General features: G+C 38.7%; 1 protein-coding gene across 2 annotated transcripts in view; it reads right to left on the bottom strand.

The window, feature by feature from the left end:
• Positions 1-5,734: 5,734 nt before the first annotated feature.
• The window catches only part of grm5a (glutamate receptor, metabotropic 5a), a 30,469-nt gene continuing 13,740 nt past the window's right edge, over positions 5,735-22,463 (bottom strand). The window contains exons 6-17 of one of the 2 annotated variants that reach the window (XM_084731272.1): positions 18,062-18,301; positions 17,171-17,312; positions 16,959-17,083; positions 16,379-16,547; positions 14,849-14,975; positions 14,063-14,180; positions 12,624-12,810; positions 11,341-11,499; positions 11,122-11,247; positions 10,804-10,986; positions 9,542-9,711; positions 5,735-7,448 (exon numbers count right to left, since the gene is read on the bottom strand). In XM_084731272.1, coding sequence (XP_084587398.1) covers positions 6,572-7,448; positions 9,542-9,711; positions 10,804-10,986; positions 11,122-11,247; positions 11,341-11,499; positions 12,624-12,810; positions 14,063-14,180; positions 14,849-14,975; positions 16,379-16,547; positions 16,959-17,083; positions 17,171-17,312; positions 18,062-18,301 — 2,623 coding nt within the window. In that variant the 3' untranslated portion in view covers positions 5,735-6,571. The remainder of the gene's footprint in view (positions 7,449-9,541; positions 9,712-10,803; positions 10,987-11,121; positions 11,248-11,340; positions 11,500-12,623; positions 12,811-14,062; positions 14,181-14,848; positions 14,976-16,378; positions 16,548-16,958; positions 17,084-17,170; positions 17,313-18,061; positions 18,302-22,463) is intronic. The other variant, XM_084731273.1, reaches the window with a different exon arrangement.

Below are 22,463 nucleotides of genomic sequence, written 5' to 3'. Positions count from 1 at the left end.
TGTTCAGATCATTTACCTAAGTGAAAGTACTAATACCACACTGTAAAAATTATCTGTTACAAGAAGGTACTGTATCGAAAATTTTGCTTCATTGAAAATGTGTATAATTACGAAACTGTACTCAAGTATTAAGGACTCAATGCAAGAAAAATGTCCTCTGTGACTAATATATCACATCATTGGAATATCATTACAGATGCATTAATTTGAAATAAGGATTTTTGTTTGTCTTGTAAAAAATCTAAAAATAGTGAAAGAATGCATCATAATTACCCAGAGCCCAAAGTGTCAATTTCACATTGCCTCTTTAATAATATTAAAATGCATCATTACCATGTTATTGTCTAATCAGTTAATCAAAACTAATTTTAGCTGTACTCATGTAGAGTACAGCTAAAATTCTGTACAGTTCATTCTGTCATGTATAGTTCAGTTATACACAAAGCATCATATTTCATATGTTTTGTATGTAAAATCTCAATCTGTAAAGCAGGGGTGTCAAACATATGACCCTCAAGCCAAAACCGGACTGCCAAAGAGTCCGGTCCAGCCCACTGTATGACTTTGCAGAATGCGAAAATTGCAAATTAATTCATTCAAATTTTCAACTAAAATGCACAGCTATATTCTTGACTTGAATCATTGAAATTGCACTTATTTTTCTTAAGACATCTCAGGCTGTTCATTATCTGTTTTGTAAACCCTAACCCTTCGAATGTTTTCAGATTGTTTCACTTTTAAATACTAAAATGGGGAAAATTTGGAGGTATTGTTATTTATAGGTTATTATGCAATGGTTTTACTTGTCTGGCCAACTTGAGATCAAATTGGTCTGTATGCGGCACATGAACTAAAATCAATTTGACATCCCTGTTGTAGTAATTAAAGATACCAAATGCAGTGCAATAAAAAGTCTCTGTCTGAAATGTAGTAGAGCATGGCATGAAAAGAAATTGCTGAAGTACAACTACCTCAAACTACTTAATATTGCATATATACTTACTCAAGTACAGTAGTTGAGTAAATTTACTCAGGTACATTCCACCACTGGCCGCTTTGTAGCTTCACATGTGAATCAGGGTCTCAGTGTTTCGCCTCTCGACTCTTACAAACACCACTGCTGGACAGAAAGAAGCATAGAAGCAATATGGTTGAACTGGTTATTTTCTGTTGCCTTTAATAACACATACACTTGAGCGCCAAGTCGGAGATGAGGGAGGCTATGTTTGTACATATGTTCCTGCAAACTCAACCCTCATGTGCTCAAGCCACATGAGTTTTTAATCGTGTGAATCTAAAGTCATCTGTAGGAGTGAGAGAACAGTAAAGTCTGTCAGTATGCAGTGTGTCTGTATACAAACTGTGATCTGTTTACACTCACTTGACACTTAATTAGGCTCTGCAATAAATCCATATATTCATAGAGGTTATAATGTTTGCTGAAGGCGTTGATTCAACTTTATGGTCATTTTGAGGCTGTAGGTTGTGGTGTTGTTGAAGTACATGATATTGAGTGGTATAATGTACATTTAATATCAGCAAGTGAAGACTAACTAACAGTGTATGCCAGCAGCAGATTTCAAGGATAAACAATGAGTTGGTCCGTTGAGGTCTTGCTCTCTCCCTGGGCTCATCAAAGCTATTACGCTCTAACTATGAATAAACTTTCTTCCGAATATTAATTTCACTGAACAATTTTGGTCTACGGTATACGGCATAGGAAATTATATCACATGTTATTTAATAAAGAGTGCCCTAGAAACCCTATTTCCCATTAGGTTTATTAATTATCACTCTGTGATTTGACACAATTATCTTCTTATTTAGAAAAGGTTCATAAGTAACACCGACTCAGGAGGTGTAAAAATAATGTCGCGCATGATCCAGTTCTTTGTTTTACAAGGAAACGTGACTCCTTAAAACATGATAGAAATTAAGATTCCAAAGTGTCATTCAAAAATGGGATGACTACAGAAGCACCGAGAGGCAAGGTAGGCAAAAAACACTCTGGTGATCCCTTTTCTAAGTCTTCTTTTAATCCATAAAATATTTTTACACTTGTGAGACAGGTAGTAGAAAAAGATTTCTCTACAGTAGTTTCTTTTTCACCTGTGTAAACTGGTGAAAAAAAGTTCTGCCAGGTGAAAAAATTAAATTGTCAGGATAATTTTTTGTTTGTTGCAATGCTCATTTCATCCACAAGAGGCTGAACTGCACCATAACCGCATTTTTTTTTTTTTTTTTTTACAGTAATGTTAAATAACTTGTTGACACACAATATTTATATTCTGTTGAAAGTGCATGGACAAATGAAAAGTCATCGCAGCCTCTTGTGGCCAAAATTAGTATTACAACCAGGGCTGTATGGATGTTTTTATTCCCACGGTGAAACAGGAACATATTCTCGTGGGATGGCAATCTACCATGACTGCCCAAATGATTATGTATTATTGGACTTTACATTACAGGATACTGTCATAAGAGTGGAGTAGCTCCTTTAAGGAATAAGGTAGTGTGTACTGTGTGTTTATCTATTTTTCCATGTTGAACAGTTGTTGCTGTTAGCATGTTGTTAGCTGCCCACTGACAATCCCATGATGCGTTGGGTTGAGTTTGTCGACCAATCACAGGCTGTGTTCCTGACTTGTCTTGTGTGACGGCACTGATCTGAAATACATGGAATAACATGAGATTGACTGTACAAAATACAAATTGTGGTGATGACAGTAATGAGCTCAACCCCACGGCAGACATCACATGTCCATAGTATTGCTGTAATGTGGCTATCATCACAGCCCTAAATACAGCAATAAACACGTGTGGGTCAACATTAAAAAAACAAAAAACTGCCAAAACCTTTAGTCATAAGCTCACTAAGCAATGTAGATCAGACTTAAAAATGGATCAGCAAAAATGTTCTTTTCTCACTTGCCTCTCAGGGTTTCCATAGAAACTATTTTTTGACCAAAAGAAAAGAAAAAACACATATTCTTGTAAAGTTGTTGCAGGAAAGTAAGGACATATGTTACACTGGCATAATTATGAGTCATTTAGAGACCTTTTCTTCCAGTTATACTTCAATGGTGGATAAAGTTTTATTCCTGTAATTGTAACTGAATGATGTTACAAGAATATGTATTCCTCCAATGTAAATATGGAACATTTGCAATGAATGAAACACCTGTAAGAAATAACGTATTGCATTTTGAATGGAAACCTTTAATGCAGAACAAGTGTAAATAGTAAATTCTGTCTATCTGAAAGGCAGACAAAGAGATAAGACCAAGACAAACGTCTTCTGTAGATTATGTAAGTGAAATATTGGCATAAAGAGTAGTATGCACCAGCAAATCTTCAGTTGGCACAAACCTGCATGCAAATATGGCAATTGTCTATGATGATTTTACATTGAAAACCAGTATAAAATACTGCACATTTCAAAAAACACATTCCTGTCTGTGTAAACATACAGAAAAACACAAGCTAGCTCCCACATGACCATCATCAACTACATCTTCTAGCCTGTGAATCCATAGTACCATTAATCCACATCCTCAGAGAATGCAGATACAAAGAAAGAATTAAAAAAAGAATATTCATTGAATATATTCAAGCATAAGAAACAACATAGTCATAAAATGTTATAAAAAATATCCTCCTTATAATGCCTGAAAGATTAGAATAAGATTGGGCTCGTAGTAGGATCCTCTGTGTGAGCCCATTTATAGAAACACAATGCAATTTACTGCAGTGAGACGTTGGCACATATGTAGGCAAAAAGCCAGGCTGGAAACAAGCTGTTTCGCAATACATGTCTGCAAAATCTGGCACACTTTCAGCGTGCTTCTCTCCTGCTAAAACTAATCTTAAAAACACATCAATATCACTAATAATATTATCATAACTTTGCTACTGCATCTATTAATCTTAAATGGTTTGACATGTACGATATTAAAAAGTATTTCATTACAAATATAACTTAAAGAGTGCAAACAAATCTTGACATCATGCAAATTGGAAACAGATGACGGCGCTCATTCAGCAGGTAGGAGTTGAAGTCAGAGTATTTTGGTTCAAACACATCCTGAGGTGGAGGATCATTTTGGTCCACTTCAAATAAGAACTTAACATACATTCAACTAAGTCACATCTAGCAAAAAAGATTTAAAGAAGACATCCAAAGTAGTCCATAAGCTCTTTGTGGGTTAGACACCTGATAACGTTGTGTCCACTGAGACAATGTCTTTCATTCTCTTGAGACATAAAAGAGCTCCTGTCCTCTCAGGATGGTTTCATTCTCAGTAAATGTTCTCTTTCCGAGAAAAGGGAAGGTCACTGAGAACTCAGAAGAGAAAAAGCTGCTTTGCATAAGGCAGCGTCTGTACACTTTCTCCTGTAGGATACAAAACGCTTGCTTGTGTCTTCCGGGATTGACAACAAATTAGAGGGCGGAAAAAAAAAAATGTGTCAAGTTTGACCTCTGAATTCAGGCAAAGTTATTTGAGCTATTTTCTGCCGTCACGCTGATACAATCCACCTGGGTCTCGAAATATTAAAGGTTGGGGCAATTTGTCAGTAAGAAAAACATCAAAGATACAGGAAGTCAACAGCAATACTATTACCAATAAAAACAAATCACGCCTTCTGTGTTTATGATGATGATGGTGCAGAATAAAAAAGAACAAAAGCAAAACAAATACAAGGGAAACACTTTATGTGAAAGTCATGTCTAGAATTTATCATAAGCACATTCATAAGACATTACAATACATTTATAAGGCTTTATAAAACCCTTTATAAATGTTTATAATCATATGTTACAATGTTAATGTTAATGTTAATGTTAACAATGTTTAAAGTATTATAAGTTCAGCATTCATAATACTTTGTAATGCCAGTAATGCTTTATAATGCCAAAGTGACAACAGTGTTTGAAATAGGAATTCGAGTCACATAATATCGACTGTGACTTTAGCCAGTTATGAAGACACATAGAGAACTGCTCTAAACATAACATAACAGATTATAAATTCTGAGTTTCTGAAATGCAATAATGTTTTATAAACATTAATAATCACTGTAGCATGACTTTGTGAGTTATTAGTTAAGTGACAGCATTGCATAAGGTTGTTAGCAATTGTATTATGTTTATAAGACACTATGTCTTTATATGTCTTCATAACTAGCTAAAGTTATGATAGATATAATGTACTGTGTAACCCAGATTCCTCTTTCAAACACTGTTGTGGTATAAAGTCTTAAAATCATTTACTACACAATGTGCACCACTTATACTACTTGTTCAAAATTGATTCTAAAAAATCATTAAGAGTTTTATAAAGCCTTATAAATGCATTATAATGTCTTAGGAATGTGCTAATTAGACATAACCTTCATAGAAAGTGTTACCAATGCAACTATCTTTAACATTCTGTTACTTTACCTAAAAGAAATCAGATGCCATTTTGAGATAGGCTTGGGCGGTATAAAGGTATTACGGTATATCAGGGTATTAAGAAGTTCAGGCAATATGTCTCTCTACTGGTGGACAAGGCAGCGCAGCTGAGCCGAAAACATGGCGACTAGGGCATAAAGTTACAGGACTAATTAGTAGAAAAGAAAAATGCCTCTGCTCTCTTTGGGAGCATTTTGGGTTTGGTCATGGTAATAAAAGTGAGCCAGCACTCCAGACTCCTGATTGGTCAGAGTCGCACAGTGTGGTGAGTGAAGCAAGCGTGAGAGAGCGAGTGACACAGAGTGATGATGAATGCATGCTGTGCAGAGGAAAAGGTGAGCAGTGGAGTTGTCAAGCTGACAGTAAATGTTCAGTGTAGGTTTGAGTTGGTCACTGAATAATGGCTGCAGCTTCTGAAGACCAGAGCAAAGTGTCTGTGTGTGTTTGTTGTTTTCCAACTGTGGGACAGTGTTACTATGATGATAAGCTCCGCCTACACTGAGGGAGTACTATCTGCAGTATAATACTGTCATAATGTATATCCCAGTATAATGTCAGGAAGGTATTAATGTATGAAAAAATAGATACTGCCCAAGCCTATTGTAAGATTCAACATATGACCCATTTTTGGCATAAGATTGGTAACCTTTTTATCATGAAAAAAAAAGTAATTTGTGATTTTACATTGGTTTTCTCAGCTTATCAGTATTTCTTTGGAATTTGAAAAGTTTAAAACTGAGTTAGAAAGCTGTGTCAGTACCTGTGTCAAGTCTGTAAAATGCCCGTATGTGTTTCAGTTTGTTGTTTTCAGTCAAGTTTTCTAAAACTCACTTGCAGACAAAAGATGATTCACTGACATTTCTCAGCTTAATTTCAGCATTTAGTATTTGCAGTCTCACCACTGGTATTTTTTCTCTCAGTCCACTCAATGGAGGCATGTGTGGGTGCATTTAATCCAATGTGAAGATGAACATTTCAAAAATTGCTTAAACATTCAGAATATCCACATGTAGAAAGGCATCCAAGAGTTTGGTCCAGTTTGAAGATTTGTCTTTTGTGTTTAAAATACTCCAAAAAGAGGATAAAGAAGGTGAAAAAGGTGCAGAGGGAGCAGGTTTAGAGAGATGAGGAGCTCTGGCTGAAGTGTTTCAGCAGCAGCTGGTCATATTCAGCCTCAGAGGCCGGCGACATTGATGTCGGTGAGCTGGCGTCGGAGCTCAGAGAGGAGTCTCTAAATGGGGAGGGAGGCGTCAGAGCCACCAGCTCCTCCATATCCTTCGCTCGCCTGCCACTCACACATGTCCCGGCCAGGTGCTCGTAAATCTTACCTGCTGGTCGATTCTCGCAGAAGTTGGACACGGCCGCCACCTCAGCGTATGTGGTGACAGTGGAGGGGGCCTGTCTGTTCCAGGGGGCTGCATCTGCGGGTGAGGGCAGAGCGGTGGTGGAAGTGGGGCTGACGGTGACTCCCCCTGGCAGCATCATGGTGTTCAGCTCACTGATGTTGGCAGTGAAACGGTTAACCACGCAGCTGATTTGGTCCATGATGGTGGTGCCCTGAGGTTGACCGATCATCCCTATGCCGATGTCACCCACACCTATGGCGCTAATGTCCCCGCCATCCACCATACCCTGGTTGTTGTCTCCACCTCGCCTTCTCACCCCGGCAGGGTGCTCAGGTACGTAGGTGGGTAAAGCATGTGCCTCCTCTCCATCCTCTCCATCCTGGAAACCCCTCGCCTTCGCCGCATGCTGGCTAATGGTGGGCAGAGGTGACTGAGAAGGGGAGCAGGTGAAGGGCGGAGACACCTGCGGCTCTTCGTTGACACCAGAGTCTGCGGGTGTATCTCCATCTTTAGAGAAGGGCTTGATGATAGCTGTCTGGTTCACCTCGACTGGGTCCTTCTTCTTGACGTGGAATGACATCCTCTTCCAAAGGTTTGGTCTGTAGCTGCGCTCATTTTGTGCCCAGGTCACTGATTTCCCATTGGAACTGGAACACACAAAGGGCAGAGACATACAATTTGTTTATTTAATTTGTTTGTTTGTTAGAAAGTCCACCCAGCCCTCCTGCATAGACTGAAAGAGATGCAAAACGATATGATACAGGTGAACTGACTTTGAGATGTACTTGTTTTGCGACTTTTTGTATTAATTTTGTGTCTCCTTGTCGTCATTGTTTCTTTTTGTGGTCATTTTGTGGCTCCTTGTTGTTTTGTCTCCCTTTATCCTCTTTGAAGTTGTTTGTGCCTCTTGGTTGTCATTTTGTTTCTCTTTGTTGTTGCTTTGATTCTCATTGTTGTCACTCTCATTGTTGTCTTTCATCTCTGTAGAAATTTAATGTCCCTTTGTTGTCATTTGTTACTTTGGGCTTATTTTTTGCCTCTTTTATCACTTGTTGTCACACTTGTCTTTTGTAGACATTTTGTTTTTGTTTGCAGTCATTTTGTTTCTCTTTGTTGTTGTTTTGTATCACTTTCTAATCATTTGTGTATTTTTGTAGTCGTTTTGTGCATCTTTGTAGTCATTTTGTGTCTCTTCATAGTCGTGTACCCCTCTTTGTGGTTGCTTTGTGGTCATTTTGTGTCACTTTCTGGCTGTTTTCCGTCTCTGTCGCCTGACCCATTGGTCCCCTCGGCCTGTGCCTGGTGTGCCCATTCAGTAATCCATCCCTGTGTAGTGCTGCATGTCCTCTATATTTAAACTGGGAGACACTATGTGTACCCATATATATACTCTACATTACCATCATACCAGGATAACATTAAAAAAAGAACATCCCTCATCTATGCTGAGGTTCATGTTCTACTTCTTCTTGTCAGTATTTCTACCATCCCCCGTTCTATATTTTGCTTTCTTTGTAATTTCACATCTCCCTCCATTTTCTTTCATCTTCCCTAGAAAGAGAAATCCTTAAAGGCAGTGGGTCTCCTGTGGGAGTACTTAACCCAAATGAGGCAGCCTTTTCTCAGCTCAGGGAGCAGTTTTTCTTGGCATATCCTGCCTGTTGTGGTGGATTCAAGCTCTGATTTACCAGAGACAGTTGGTGAAGGAAGAGCGATAGTTGTGTTCTTGGAAATATCTCAGCAGAGTCTTCATCTCTATTCATGGACTTGTGGGCAGAAACAACTGAAGTATCTGGCCACAAAGAGAGTAGTTTAGATTGCCAAATAATAAGCAAAGCAGGTAGTTTTTGTGCTGTTAGACTGTGCCATGTCTATCCATAAGTGTTAATGAAGTCCTTACCTAGCATAAGATGTTTAGTGATTGCATGATTGTGCTGGGATTTTTTGTGTAATTAACCTGATCTGACCAAAATCAGCAGAAAAGGGAGGCCAAATTGTTTGAGAAATATACCAAAAGTTTCCATGATTATATTACAAAGTAAATATTAAACTTCATAGTCTTCATAGGACTCACTCATTGTCATATATTTTGTAATTATCAAAAGCAAAAAACAAAGCTGGCATTATAATACATTTTTTTTCACTTATTTTGAATGTTGAGGAAATGCATGCAGAAGACAACATGATTTAAGAACTTCAAAATGCAGTATATATAACAAACTTACAGTCTCATAAAGAATGACTTTGATGTAGAACCTTATGTGAAGTATAACTTAAACTTTGAGATTAAGATTGTTGTGTTGTGTGAACTTGGTGAAATTGAGAATGAGGTAAATTTTTTTGTTTTGCTGTCCTGCGTATGAGGACTTAAGGGATGTGCTTTTTACTAAAATGTTACCAAGGGGTAGCAGATTTTATCTGTCACGCTTGGGAGAGAAGGCAGAGTATTCTGTTTAAGTCTGTTTGGAAAATGTGTGAGCGCTGCAGCTGTGTTTGGTGTGTTATAAACCCATGAGGATTGGGCACTTTTTGTGCATGACACAAAAATAAAAGGAAATCAAGCAATCAATCGATTAATCACATAACATGAGATGTACAACTCTGTTGACAGAAACTTAATGAGACCTACTTTCTGGAAATGTTCTCTTGAGAGGCGTTACACAACAGGGCACAGGTGTTTCAGATCCTGAGGTGTTAATTTATTCACAGCTTAATACCCACTTTAGTTCCCCTCATATACCTGATGTTGTCCTGCGTGGACCCACGGCGTCTAAATAAGTTGGCCATGCTGCTGGAGGATTTTCCAGACTTGGCAGCTTTCTTGGCATCGCCCACGTGCATGCGCACCACTGTGGATGTTGTGAAAGCACTGCGGACATTCTTTTCAGGCTTGGCAAGCATGATGTACACCTGTTCATGAAAATTAACGATAAATATCTATTAGGTGTAGGAGTACAAAATGATAACAAAAAAAGAAGATTTGGTGACACTATTTGAAGCGGTGTGTATAAGACATTATGCCATTACACAGTCATAACCATGTCATAACATAAAGGAGTCTTTATGAATGTTTATGACTGATGTCACTAGGTGTCATTCAGTCAATAATGTTATCTATAATGCAAAGTTGGCATTGTTTGAAATGTGTTTGTTATGACAACTGACATTAATTAAGACAAAAATATCTTCATCATGACGTAAACTATCGTATGTGGCTGGTTTTGACACTGGCCATCATGACGCCATTATTAAGTGTGTCATGAATATTTTCCTTGACCTCAAAGTGGTACATTTAGGTACATTTAGGCTAATTAGGGCTAACCGGGCTAACTAGCTAACACCAGCTACAGATAATAGCAGGCATTGCTTAGCCTACTTCAGCAATAAGTAAACTAGCTATCTGTTCATTAGCTAACTCTGTAAGCTAAATAACCTTAATACTGTACTCTGTCATCAAACTGGCCTTATAACATTTAATGACACCTTTATGACACTACAAATGGTATCACTTTAGTTGAAGTTTAGGATATTATTCATGACACTTATAAAAGCATCTGACAGTGTAATAAAACTTGATGCAATCTTTGTAACAAGTCCAAAATGTACCACATTCATGAAACGCTTATAATGGTATCATAACAGCCAGTGTCAAATCCTGTTAAAACATAAACAATTTCTTTGCGTTTGATCATGTCAAGATGTTATGACGAAGACACTGACAGGTTACATTGTCTTGGTTAATGTCAAGTTGTCATAATAAAGACATCTCAAAACTTTGCATTAAAAAATACATAATTAACTGAATGACAATTAATGACAACAGTCATAAACATTCATAAAGACTCCTTCATGTTCATAACAGTTGTCATGACATGGTTATGATGTGTAATGGCAGTCATGCACACCTCTTTAAATAAAATGTTAGCCAAATTTTCCTAGTACTGTCTAAGTTTTCTTACTTATAAGTCTGTTTTTGTGAGAGTCTGTGTTTCCATTTCTTACCTTTGGGACGAACATGCAGCAGAGAGCCACAGTGGCACTGAGGCTGACACTAAAGCACATGGTTATGATCTTGTAGTTGGAGCCAAAGTAAATAGGAACAAAGGCCAGCCAGATGATACAGGTGGTGTACATAGTAAAGGCAATATACTTGGCCTCATTAAAATTAGCCGGAACATTACGCGTCTGTAGGAGAAAAGGGAGAATATAACTTAAAATAGTGTGAAGTTGAAGCAGAAAGGACAGGATACATGGTGACGAAAAGTGAGAAAAGGTCTAGGTGCATAGAAAGAAAAATAAATACAATGTATTCTGACGCACCTTGAAGGCGTAGAAGGTGCAGCTGAGGATGAGAAGGCCATTGTAGCCCAGAGGCGCCACCACCCCCAGAGTGGTCAGATTGCAGATCAAGTGTACTTCACGGATACTCGGGTAGTCATAGATCACCTATGAGGAGACAAAGGCTGACGTCGCTCTAGTTGTATAAATAAATGTAAATGAGGATTCTCAATATTGTCAAACACACGTAAACACAAATACCTGTGGTGGCTCAATGATAAGAAGTGCCACAATAATCCCCAGCTGCAGCAGTATGAGTAGGAAGGCGATGACCAATTGTGCGCAGGCGGACATAAAGCGCGGTTTCTTGGTGCAGATCTTTTTCTTGCTGCCTGCCAGGATCCGTGCTATACGGTTGGTCTGGATCAAAAATAGATCAAATGGTTATACAGGCTTCACTTAAATCAAATGTGGATAATACCACTCGCACTGATTCATAACAATAATCCTCTTTTCAGTTTCCAGATCTTTAAACATCAACCTCAGCCCACACACAGATCCTCATCTTCTACCAAAACTCCCTTACAATTGGCCATCATCCAATCCAAAAGAGGTAGCTCTTTTACTCCTGATGTTATCCTTAGATGCCTTTCTTTTTATGCTACAAACTTCAAAAACACTGGACTATGATAATAAACAAGTTGTCTGATCAAATGTGGTTGCTCAAGAGAGTAGAACTATATCATGAAATTAAAAATACTCTTGCTATGTCAGTGTTTATGTCTTTTCAGTAATTCATCCAGCACACAGAGATGATCCCACACTGCAACAAACATCCATCTCAAGCAGTGCAGGAGTTTCATGATGAGCATCGTCGCCATTTCCCCTCAGTTTGGTTGTATGCCTCCCAAAAAATTATATGCCCTGTGGCCACAGTGGCCTTGCTGTCCCACCCACACTTCCTCATGTGATTTTGCCATTTTCTTCTCTGTCTCTTTCCTGTCAACATGCTTTTTAGATTTCAAGCCTGGTCTTCACCACTGGAAAATCAAGCTATTTAACAGTGATGACTCTCAGCAGAGGCAAAGGCGCCAACATATACAGTATGCTGCAGACTGTATGTTCCTCCTTGTTGTGCTCCACCTCCTCTGTAAGTGTTTGTGATGAAAGAAGTGAGTGATCTTCAACAGCTACTTTTGCAGTTTTGTTCTGCTGACTTCTGAACCTTCTTTTCAAGTGTGTCTCACTGTGAACATTCTGTTTCACATGAAAGTGAAAACAGAGGAAACTGAGAATTTTAAATGTCAAAACCATTTAACCAGACCTTTAAGTGTAAAAAAAGACTTTTTACATTGTGGAATAACGTTGTCTCAGTGGCATTTTAGAGTTTAATAGAAAAATCAAATGAAAATCAAATCAAATGAAGCTCATGATAGAACTATGAGGCTTTAACTCAATAAGTTTCACATGAAGTGAAACACACTGACTTGAACTGTTCTTCTTTGTTCCTCTATCTCCTGGTAACAAAACAGAGAAGAAAGTACCTTGGTGACCAGAGCAGAGTAGCTCATGGCGGGGGACAGGCCGATTCCCAGCCGCTGGAGGTAGCAGTAGACTATGTGGGGCTTGGCGATAAGGCTGAAGGTGCACAGGTAGCCCAGACAGATTCCAGCCAGGATGATGTAGCAGAGCTCACGGCTGGATGACTTGACCACAGGGGTGTCCCAAAATCTACAGATGGATCGGATTATATGTAGGTTCACAAAACTGGTATGAGATAGCTAGAGAAGTAAAGCACATGAGAGAAGTTAGCCTCTTTCTGCCAGAAAGCCTTTGTAACATGTGGTTAACAGCCTATTTAAACCCAAACCATGATCTTTTCCTTAAAATGAATGTCAAACCCCAGTCTCTTGGGTAGAAATCTTGTGCTTAAGTTATTCATCCACCACAACCTGCTCCTGGTGTGGAGTTTGTTGCTCTTTATATTATGCCACCTGACTTCCTAAAGCCTTTCTGCCAGAAAGCTAGTCGGAAAAAATTACCCAACGGTAATATAAAAAGTAATACTTTTATTACTGGACAGTCATGATGTGGAGTTCTTTAGGGGGCCAGGGGACATTGTTTAGCGTGACTTTTAGGAGGCCATTACTTTATGAGACCATTACTGCAGGATGCTCCCTCTAGATCTCTAGACTATGTTTCCATAATGTTTGCAGAACCTTTACTGACATTACAGGAACCTTTAAAGCAGCAAACTGTAATATTCTTTTTCTATACAATTTAGGTCTTTCCATCACATTCCCAGAATATTTTCAAAACCTTTACATTATTTTACAGGAACTTTTCCAGAATTTTTAGGGAACCTAAAAATTGCTATCTTGAAATCCAAAAGATATTTACAACTTATCACAGGGAACCTTGTTCTTTGCTTTTATGTAACCCTTATTGGGATACTGGGAGCAGTGGGCAGTCACTGTGCACCTGGGGAATGACTTCAGTTCTAGGCCAGTGCCTCGGTTAAGGGCACTGACAGAAGAATTAACCAAAGTTACTGGTTTGGTACCTAATCTACTGTTCGGTTACCAGAGTCATATAGGAAAATTTGAACTGCAACACATTCGTAACCAAAAGAGGATGTTTCTGGACTGGCCCCAGTGTTCTGTAGAAGTTTGAGACATTTGTCACCTTTAGAGAACTTGTAGGGAACATCATGCAAGGTTCCTGGAATGTCCCCTCCTATGTGGGTTCCTACCCATTGCTTTGGTGAAGGTCATTGCTATATTGACCCAAATTGGGTCAATGTTGACCCACTGACTTTTAAGTCACAGCACTTTCATTAGTACTGTGCCAAATCATAATAGAGTTATGCAGGAAAAACTTCCTTTTAACAGACAGAAACCTTGAGCAGACCAAGACTGCTTTCTAATGGTGGGAGGCCAAACAGTGTATGTATACGACTAGTAAAGCTGTAGGCTATAATTACTTGATAAAGACAGAAGTAACAAAAAGTGTAGCCATGAGGCCCAGGCAGGCAAAGACCACAGCAGCGATGGGCTCTGGATCCCCCCAGCGAACATACTGCACCGGGATTGGCTCACAACCTGAGAGATACAGAGAGATTATACAGAGTGGAAAACACAGAACAGTTCAAACTAAATTTGGATTTGTTTGAAAGAGTGATAGTGAAAGGACTTGTATGTCACAGCATACAAATGGCTTGATGTAGATACAGCAAAAGAAATGCAGAAAATCTTAAGTCTATGATACAGTTGGATCACGAGAGATGAAGTAAGTTTTGTTGTGAAACATTAAAGGGATCAGAGAGAGATAGAACAGAATGATAACAGGATAAAACACACTGCTGTTCTCCAGTGGATTAGACACCTAAAATGCCTTTACGTGTTTTTTTCAAACTACAGAGGAACAGAAATGTTGTGTAAGACAACAAAGTGTTTACAAAAGGGCAGAAATAGGGTTTCAGACAGTTTTTACAGACTCTGAAGTTATAAAATCTGGCATCAGCCAAATCCCGTATTCTGGCAAGGATCTAGGTGTGTGTCTGTACATGAGCATTTGTGTTGATTCTCTGCAGCAGTGTGTGTGTGTGTGTCTTAGTTCAGACAGTTTGCCAGTTTGTGATGTGTGTGGTACATAAGGGGATTTTGGGTGTACCATCAGTGTGTGACCCAGTTTCAAGGCTCTTCTGGCCTGTTTGGAAATCTTGTATTTGCAGAGTAACAGACACATAAATACTGTAAAGAGCATTTACCAGTGAGATCGTCTGTGGGCCAGGAGCCGAGGACACAGGCTCGACAAGTGTACTCGTCAAACACAAACTCATTCTCCTTGCAGGGAGTGCAGGTCCAACAGCAGCTCACCTCTCCTTTACGGATCACCTAGACACACACACACACACACACACACACACACACACTAGTATGAAAGGGTGGAAGGGTCTCAAAGCTCCAATGGCACTTCTCTGTAGCTAATCTTACACTCTGACAGCCCTGCAGGGCAGGGAAATGAGGAGTTCTTCATCAGGGGATCAAAAGAAGGAAGAATATCTTTGAGCCTCATTATTTTAAAAAAGGTTCTTTTAGTTTTCGCAGCCCTTCAGTGTGACAATACAATTAAAATAAGATAAGGACACTGGAAGCATGGTGGGTTAAACTGGGCATATGCTGTTTTTAGAAATGTTTAATTCCAACACCTAGACTGGGCCAACAGCAAAGATTAATTTTATCTGAGATTGTTTAGCAAAACTCAGTTTAAAATGAAAAATCCAGCTTCAATAATTATAAAAAAGATTTGTTTAAAAGCTTCAAGGCAGGTAGAAGTTGGTCATGTCTAGGTGGAAACCAGAGACTGCTAGATCTCGTGAGTTATTCTAACACAAACCAAGAAGTGTTTTCTGTCCCTAAACCAAGCCTCTGTATGTCGGCCCTGTGGTGGTATCCTGGGACAGGCTTCATGGATAGATGAAAAGGAATACAGGTGTGGTGAGCAGAAATACGAAGAGGGAACGTGTGAGGTATCACTTTGAAGAAATGCACTGCTAATATGACAGGAAGCTGGGAATGACTCTTATCTGTTGTCAAGGTCAGCACAGATCAGACAGTCGGTGGTAGGAACGTGGGCAAGGGTTTAAGGCCAGGAGGTGTGAACATGCAGAGCTCCTCAAAACCTTATGCATAAGACTGGTAGTTGTGAAAACCCTACAATCTGCCACATTACAGGCAGTCAGTGTAGAGTAGTGTGTAGGAAGAGTTTAATGTTGGAGACTGTTGGGACGATAACGAGGAGGCAGACTGCAGTGTTCTCGATGATTTGGATGGGCTGCAGGGAGTTACAAAAGCCCAGATGGGACATGATTAAAGCTTGAACAAAGAGCTTTGCTGAGTCCCCGGTGGTGTACTTGAGGATCTGATTGGACCAATCTTTTATACTGTGAACCTGTGGCACCAAGTCAAGGCTGCTGTGTGGGTCCTGCTCAACAGTTTTCTTCAGTAAAAAAGTATATGTTCTCTGGTCTGCAGTGACACATGAATGTGGGAAACCATGTCTTTTGATTGGAGATCATCATCATAACAAAAACAATATTAGCAAAAGTGCGTGAGATGATGTAGACTATGAATTTATGTATAGCCTGAAGAGGTTGACATATGTTCTGCTGCATGCATGCAATTAAAGGGGTAGGTACACTTACCACATTTATTACTTAAATTACTTAAATATTGCTACTTAGGGTATTCAACATAGCTAGCTGATTTAAAAACATGCACTTTGAAGTGATGCGTACCTTGATCTGTGCCTTCTGGCAGGGCTCAGAGCAGACTGACTGGATGACTTCACTGCTGTTACTCCAGATTTCCTCATCGTTCATCTTTAGGCCACTCTGGTCCCAGCTTCCCACATGGATGTAAGCATACTCATCCTCGCCTGTACGCTTGAAGTTCATGATTTCATACCTTAGGTGAAACAGCATGTGCATACATTTCAAATTAAGTTTTTGCATCGGCAAGAATCTGGTGATATGATACATATCACAAAACGGGGTTGCAATTCAATACGTTGTGGTACTGTAAGCAAAGTTATATATTGCTATTTTTGTTAAACTAATTTTAGGAAACTGTCATAGTATAAAAACATGACACCACATGTATAAATAGTTTTGTTTTACATTTTTTGTTTTTTTTGTTTTACAACAATTTTTTTGAGAACCGATACAGTATCACAAAACATAATATCATGATACTGAAGTGTATCGAGTATTATTTTCTTCTTTATCTTCTTTATTTTATTATTTTCTTCTTCATTTTCTTATCTTTCTACTTTTTCATTTCCTGCTTTCCCTTGTTCTCCATCAGCATTATTTTTACCTGCCAGGTGAGTCTCCATTCTGGTCAAAGAGGATGGACTCTCCAGATACGCCAGTAAAGTTGGTTTTCATCAGGAATTCCAGCAGCTGGCGCCCATCAATGGGTCGCATGGCCTCACACAAACCCTGAAACCAAGGAAAGAAACAAACACTCTGATCAGTGTCAGACCCAATGTGAAAGCATAAAAATGCCCACTCCGTTCATTATCATACCTTATATCCTGGACAGAGGGTTTCCTGCATGGCGTGCAGCCCGTAAGCCATGGAGTAGATGGCATTTATGACAAAACCCATCTTGGTGTCTTGGGCGTACTGATGGCGCAGAGACTCCCTCCCTGTGGAGAACAGAGACCTGCTCATAAGGAGAAACCCAATCACTGTAATCTAAACCAAACGAGGTTACATTGGACTCTATATATTAACTTTTAAGAAACATGTGAAAATGTCTCACAATAAAACGTAGTTCATAACATTTTAAACAAAGTAAGCCATTTCTGACAGTTAATGCTGTCCAGATATTTTTACACATAATGTTTTTTTTCACATATCAAGTATTCTGTTGCTAACAGGTTACTTACAAATGCAACAGGACTTACAAATAAAATTAAATAAAATCAAAAAAAAAAAAAAAAAAAAAAAAAAAAAATGATGTCAGCATTATAAATTCTCAAAAAACAATTTGTTGAGCTTGAAAATTTTAAAAACTTCAAATATGCTTGTTTTATGTATACAAGTATGTATGAATTGCCCTATATATCTCACATTTAAGACACATCTCAAAAAAAGGCCCAAAACCAAACCAAAACTGTCATCAAAACTGTGACAGGTTGAAAATTATAGTTTGTCTTTTTATGTGTGTGTGTTATGTATTTGTAATTTTTTATTATTATTATTTTTGTACATTGCCACTTGTAATATCTGTTTTTGTTACCTGCCGAGGAACTACAGATGGAAATTATTATTTTTGCTAAAATGCGGCATGTTTACATCTTGTCAAATAAACAAATAAAATACAGTAAAGTAAATGTTAGGATGTGAATACAGACTAGATGACTAGTGGAAAGTGTGTGAGGAGGTGTGATGATCATGATCTCTGCGCGGTACTAACAGGTGCAGGTGCGGTTGTATTTGGTACTCTCCTGCGGATGTCCCCTCAACCTGCACTGGAAGCGATGCTGCCAGAACTCGGGGAACCAGGGGTTCCTCAGGTTGGCATCAGGCCTCAGGTTCAGGTAATAGTCATCGAACCAGGTCACATACGCTGACTTTAACTTTATAGTGATTCCACCAGCTGCCTCCTTCTGGTAACCGTCTGTCACATCGTACCTGTCAGCCCAGCCGTCACTGGACAGGAGGAAGAGGAGGGGAGACAAAGGTACAGCAGCTTGTTAGTCAGAGCATCAGGCACAATAAGACTGAACATCTTAAATGCTTTCTAATTGTTTTTTTGCAGTTGTTTTTTGCTTGCCAAGATTTTTTGTTTTCTCTAAAGCTATTGATTAAATCAGCATTTTACATTCAAGTGCTAATATATATACAGGTAAACATGCAGGCGTAAACACATTTTTCTATAGAATAGCTTCTTGAAATCATGTCAGACATCATCTAAGGCAGTTTAAACAGTACACTGATTGCACATCTCCAAATGTTATATAAATAAATGGCTGATCTCTGTTCCTTCTCTGTGTGACGAGTGTAAATCTAATGAAGCCACTTTAGTACACTGTTATATAACGTGTCCTAAGATACAGATGTGCTGGTGCAACATTTTTATATAATTTCAGAAATTCTTGATTCGTGATTTGAGCCTGAGCCCTAAACTATGGCTCAGAGACATTAAACAACCACACATTGTCTCTTAGACAACTCTATTAACTATTTTCTTATGTCAACCAAAATTGCTTGTTGATGATTACTAAGCTGAGGCTAATGCTACTTTAACATCTTTGTCTCTTTTCTTTTCTTTTCTTTTCTTTTCTTTTCTTTTCTTTTCTTTTCTTTTCTTTTCTTTTAGTATTTTATTTTCTGCAAGTCCTAAAAGGGAATGGTGTCAGTATTAGTTTATATTTACATATCTCCTCTTAACAGCTAGAAACCTAAAGCTCAGGGTAACCATGATGATGGAAGTCTATCGTTGATCGCTGATTGGCCACTTGCCTTTGTTAGGACTTAATGTCCAAACAAGTTAAGTTATGCCCCAAGTCCCCAAGTAATCATGGTGCAACCGATTTTAGTAGCTACTTTAATTACAAACTAACTTTTTAAGCCTCTTGTGTCACTTTACACCCTCATTTAGGAGGGATCTTAAACCTAGCTGGGGCAGCAGAGTGCTGGTTTCACCAATGGAAGGATAACAAGGTGGCTGACACCTTGAAATAGTCCTGCTCAGCAGTCCAAGAAGTAACACCCAACATTAAGCTCATCTTAAAAGTCATAGTGAGGTAAAATATTTAATAAATCAAGGTTTTAACTAAATACATGATTTGGGTACAACAGATTACATTCTATAGTTTAAAATGGTTTTATGAAGTAAAATAACAGATGGTCCATGATTGCAGCTTTAAGATGCCCTGCTGTAAAAAACTGTAGCTGGTGCTTCTGACTATATTTCATACCAGTGTTTCACAGATTGAAGGAGACAGGTGGTGCCTTGCAAAACTGAACCTAATGACTGCTCTGCAGAGAGTTACAGTAGAATCAAATATTTATCATGATGACTCAGATGTACCAACACAAGACACACTGGGGGATGAAAATAGAGTATTTGCTCACTAGTTGAAGAATTGTGAAGTTAATTTTTTAAATGATGTGCATGTGCAAAGATAAGTTGTACAGTAATAAACCACCAGGGATCAAAGGTGGATGGTGCCGGGAGGACTTGGCTCGCTCGGATAGAGAGGCTTGTTATGTCTCTTCTTTTCAGCATGTCATTTTGTGTTGTATGCTTTGTTTTGTATACATGGTCACATAACTTTGTTTGCAAAGTTTGTGTCTGACTGCTGATTAATTAGATCTCTGTAGGCTCATTATCTGTGGAGTCCATTGAGACACACTTGTAATGAAGACCATATTGATTTACTTGACTTTAGGAGCAAATATCTCAGTGCAGATACAAGCCCTGCATTGCAGAAACACAACCAATCTGTTAATGTATTTGTAATTCTGACAAAGTCAGAGCATATATTGATTTGTAACTTGGAAATGGTACTTAAATGATTTTTTTTTCATTCCACAAAAAGGCAGTACAATACCATCTGACTATACTTACAAAAATAATTTTAAACAGCAGACAAACAGCAGCAGACTGCAGCGTCCGCAGACACATCTGCTCTGCTATTTATTCAAAAACCTTGTGGGCTTAGACTCAATAAGCTATTTCATCAGTGAACTGTTTGAAAAGGTTTATACTCTGTCTATTATTATCTTTCCCTCTGGACACTTCGTCTACAATCAACAAAGACAGAAGGTTGATTACACCTCCACACATGTGCATACATGTAAACACGCACACCTCGCTGACACAAAGAAATGCAATCCTCTCTTTCTAGCCGACAAAAAAAGCAAAAGAAGTCATTTTTGAAAACTTCGCTAAGCGAGCTGCAGTTACACAACAGTTGTGTGGGTGTTTTTTTCTGATGCCTGGTTCTCTGGGTGAGGTAGGAGATCATTTCATAACACATCCTTAGAGAAGCGAGCACAGAAATTGTACACTGGCATAAAAAAGACAGGAATGGATATGAAAAGCATGCAGGGCTTTGACTCTGGATAGTTTGAATCACTCTTGAACGAGAGCTCTGAAACCCACACAGCGACCTGGGAGGGCAATATGCTGCATGCAGCGCGTTGCTACACCACCTACAAGCCTGAAGACACACACAAGTGTGCTTGTGTGTGTGTGTGCGCATAGAGCGCAATCCTGGTCAACTTTCCAGCCAGATCTTTCCTGAGTGGACACTTTAGAAATCTGTAGTGGTTCAAACTTGAGGCTGGAAAAGTGTCCGTTTCTAAAATAAAAACCAAAGAAGACACGAGAAAGAAGAAAAAAGGCAAACAGCTGTTGGAGTGAACCGGAGCATAAACTCTCCCACGGCCTAAGCAACCTCAGCTGCAGTGTTTCCGACTTAGTCAGGTGTTCTAACAAGCACAAATGCAGAAATTTCATGTGGGAAGCCATTGGGGGATTGTGTCGCGTTAGCAGCGCTATAAACTCCAAGTTATTGGTTGGAGAGCTTGTGTATGTCTCCTCTGATAAACACAGCGCCTCCCAAGGGAAATAGGAGGGGTAGCAGTAACAAGATTGAGGGGAAAAATTTAGGGAAAAAAGGACATAAAGTCACATTTAACTAATTACATAGAACTCAGCATAAGCTTAATGGTCCAGTCGATGAGATTTAAGGGGATTTGTTGACAGAATATGGCAGAAATGGAATTAAATGTTCATTTGTTTTCATTAGAGTATAATCACCTAAAAAATAAGAATCATTGTGGTTTTGTGAGCTTGTGGTGCTCCGGTGTTTATGTGACTGGTCAATAAATACAGCGCACCTTTTAAACTAGCTCTGTTAAATGAAGAATAGCACATACTTTAAATCCCATGGCTTTGTTTTGTAAGTTCAGATTACTTTTTAATAAATTAATCATAAATATATTATAGTAATTTCAAACTTCTAAAATTTAAACTAAAGTAGCCCAGAATGAACAAACCAAACTCTCACTGTAGATACGGCCTTTTGGATTTTGTGTAAGTTTTGCGACCATTGTACGTTCTCCTACATGCTAGGATGGGGAGAGTGATTGCAACCTGCAGGCTCACTGCTAGGTGCCACTGCTCCTACACACTGGTCCTTTAATTATGACCTTGGGATCAGTGGAAATGATTACCTGTGCCAAGAATGTTTTTGGTATTGTTTGTTTGTCTGTTTGTCAGCAGGATTATTGAAAAACGACGGGCCCAATTTTCATGAAACTTAGTGGAAGGGTGTGCATGGGCCGAGGAAGAAACCTTTACAGTTTTGGAGCAGATCAGAATCACAGGGTGAATATATGAATTATTTTTACTTTTTTCGACATTCGAAAATTCACTACATAAGATTTGTTGTGAATTGGGAAACACTGCTCTAACTCACATCTAAATATGACTTTCCTGGAATAAAAATGGAAAATTATTTGAACTTTATACAAGAGTGATAATATTGACCATCAAGTTAGCATTTACAGATTTGCATATCATGTGGAGAGGATTTTTTTTGCCATGGCTGAGGTCTGCACTCTCTGAGTGCCATTCTAGTTAGAATAAAATTAGTTGATTAATGGACAGGATGGATAAGTACCACTCCAGTCCCTCTGTCTGACTTTTCCTTGTGACCTACTATGTGGTTTAGATTTCTTGCCTCAAACTGATAGAAAACTTTAAATAAGTAAGTTTTAAATTATTCAAAACATTGTAGCAAAACAAACCTGATGTGATAAATGGATAAAACCCTCATTTTCTACTTTGAGATGAAAG

Source organism: Lutjanus erythropterus, chromosome 11, assembly GCF_056507025.1.
Source record: "Lutjanus erythropterus isolate fLutEry1 chromosome 11, fLutEry1.hap2, whole genome shotgun sequence".
In the NCBI taxonomy this organism is placed as follows: domain Eukaryota; kingdom Metazoa; phylum Chordata; class Actinopteri; order Lutjaniformes; family Lutjanidae; genus Lutjanus; species Lutjanus erythropterus.
The sequence above is the reverse complement of the archived record's forward strand: the minus strand, read 5'-3'. Positions and strand labels throughout refer to the sequence as shown.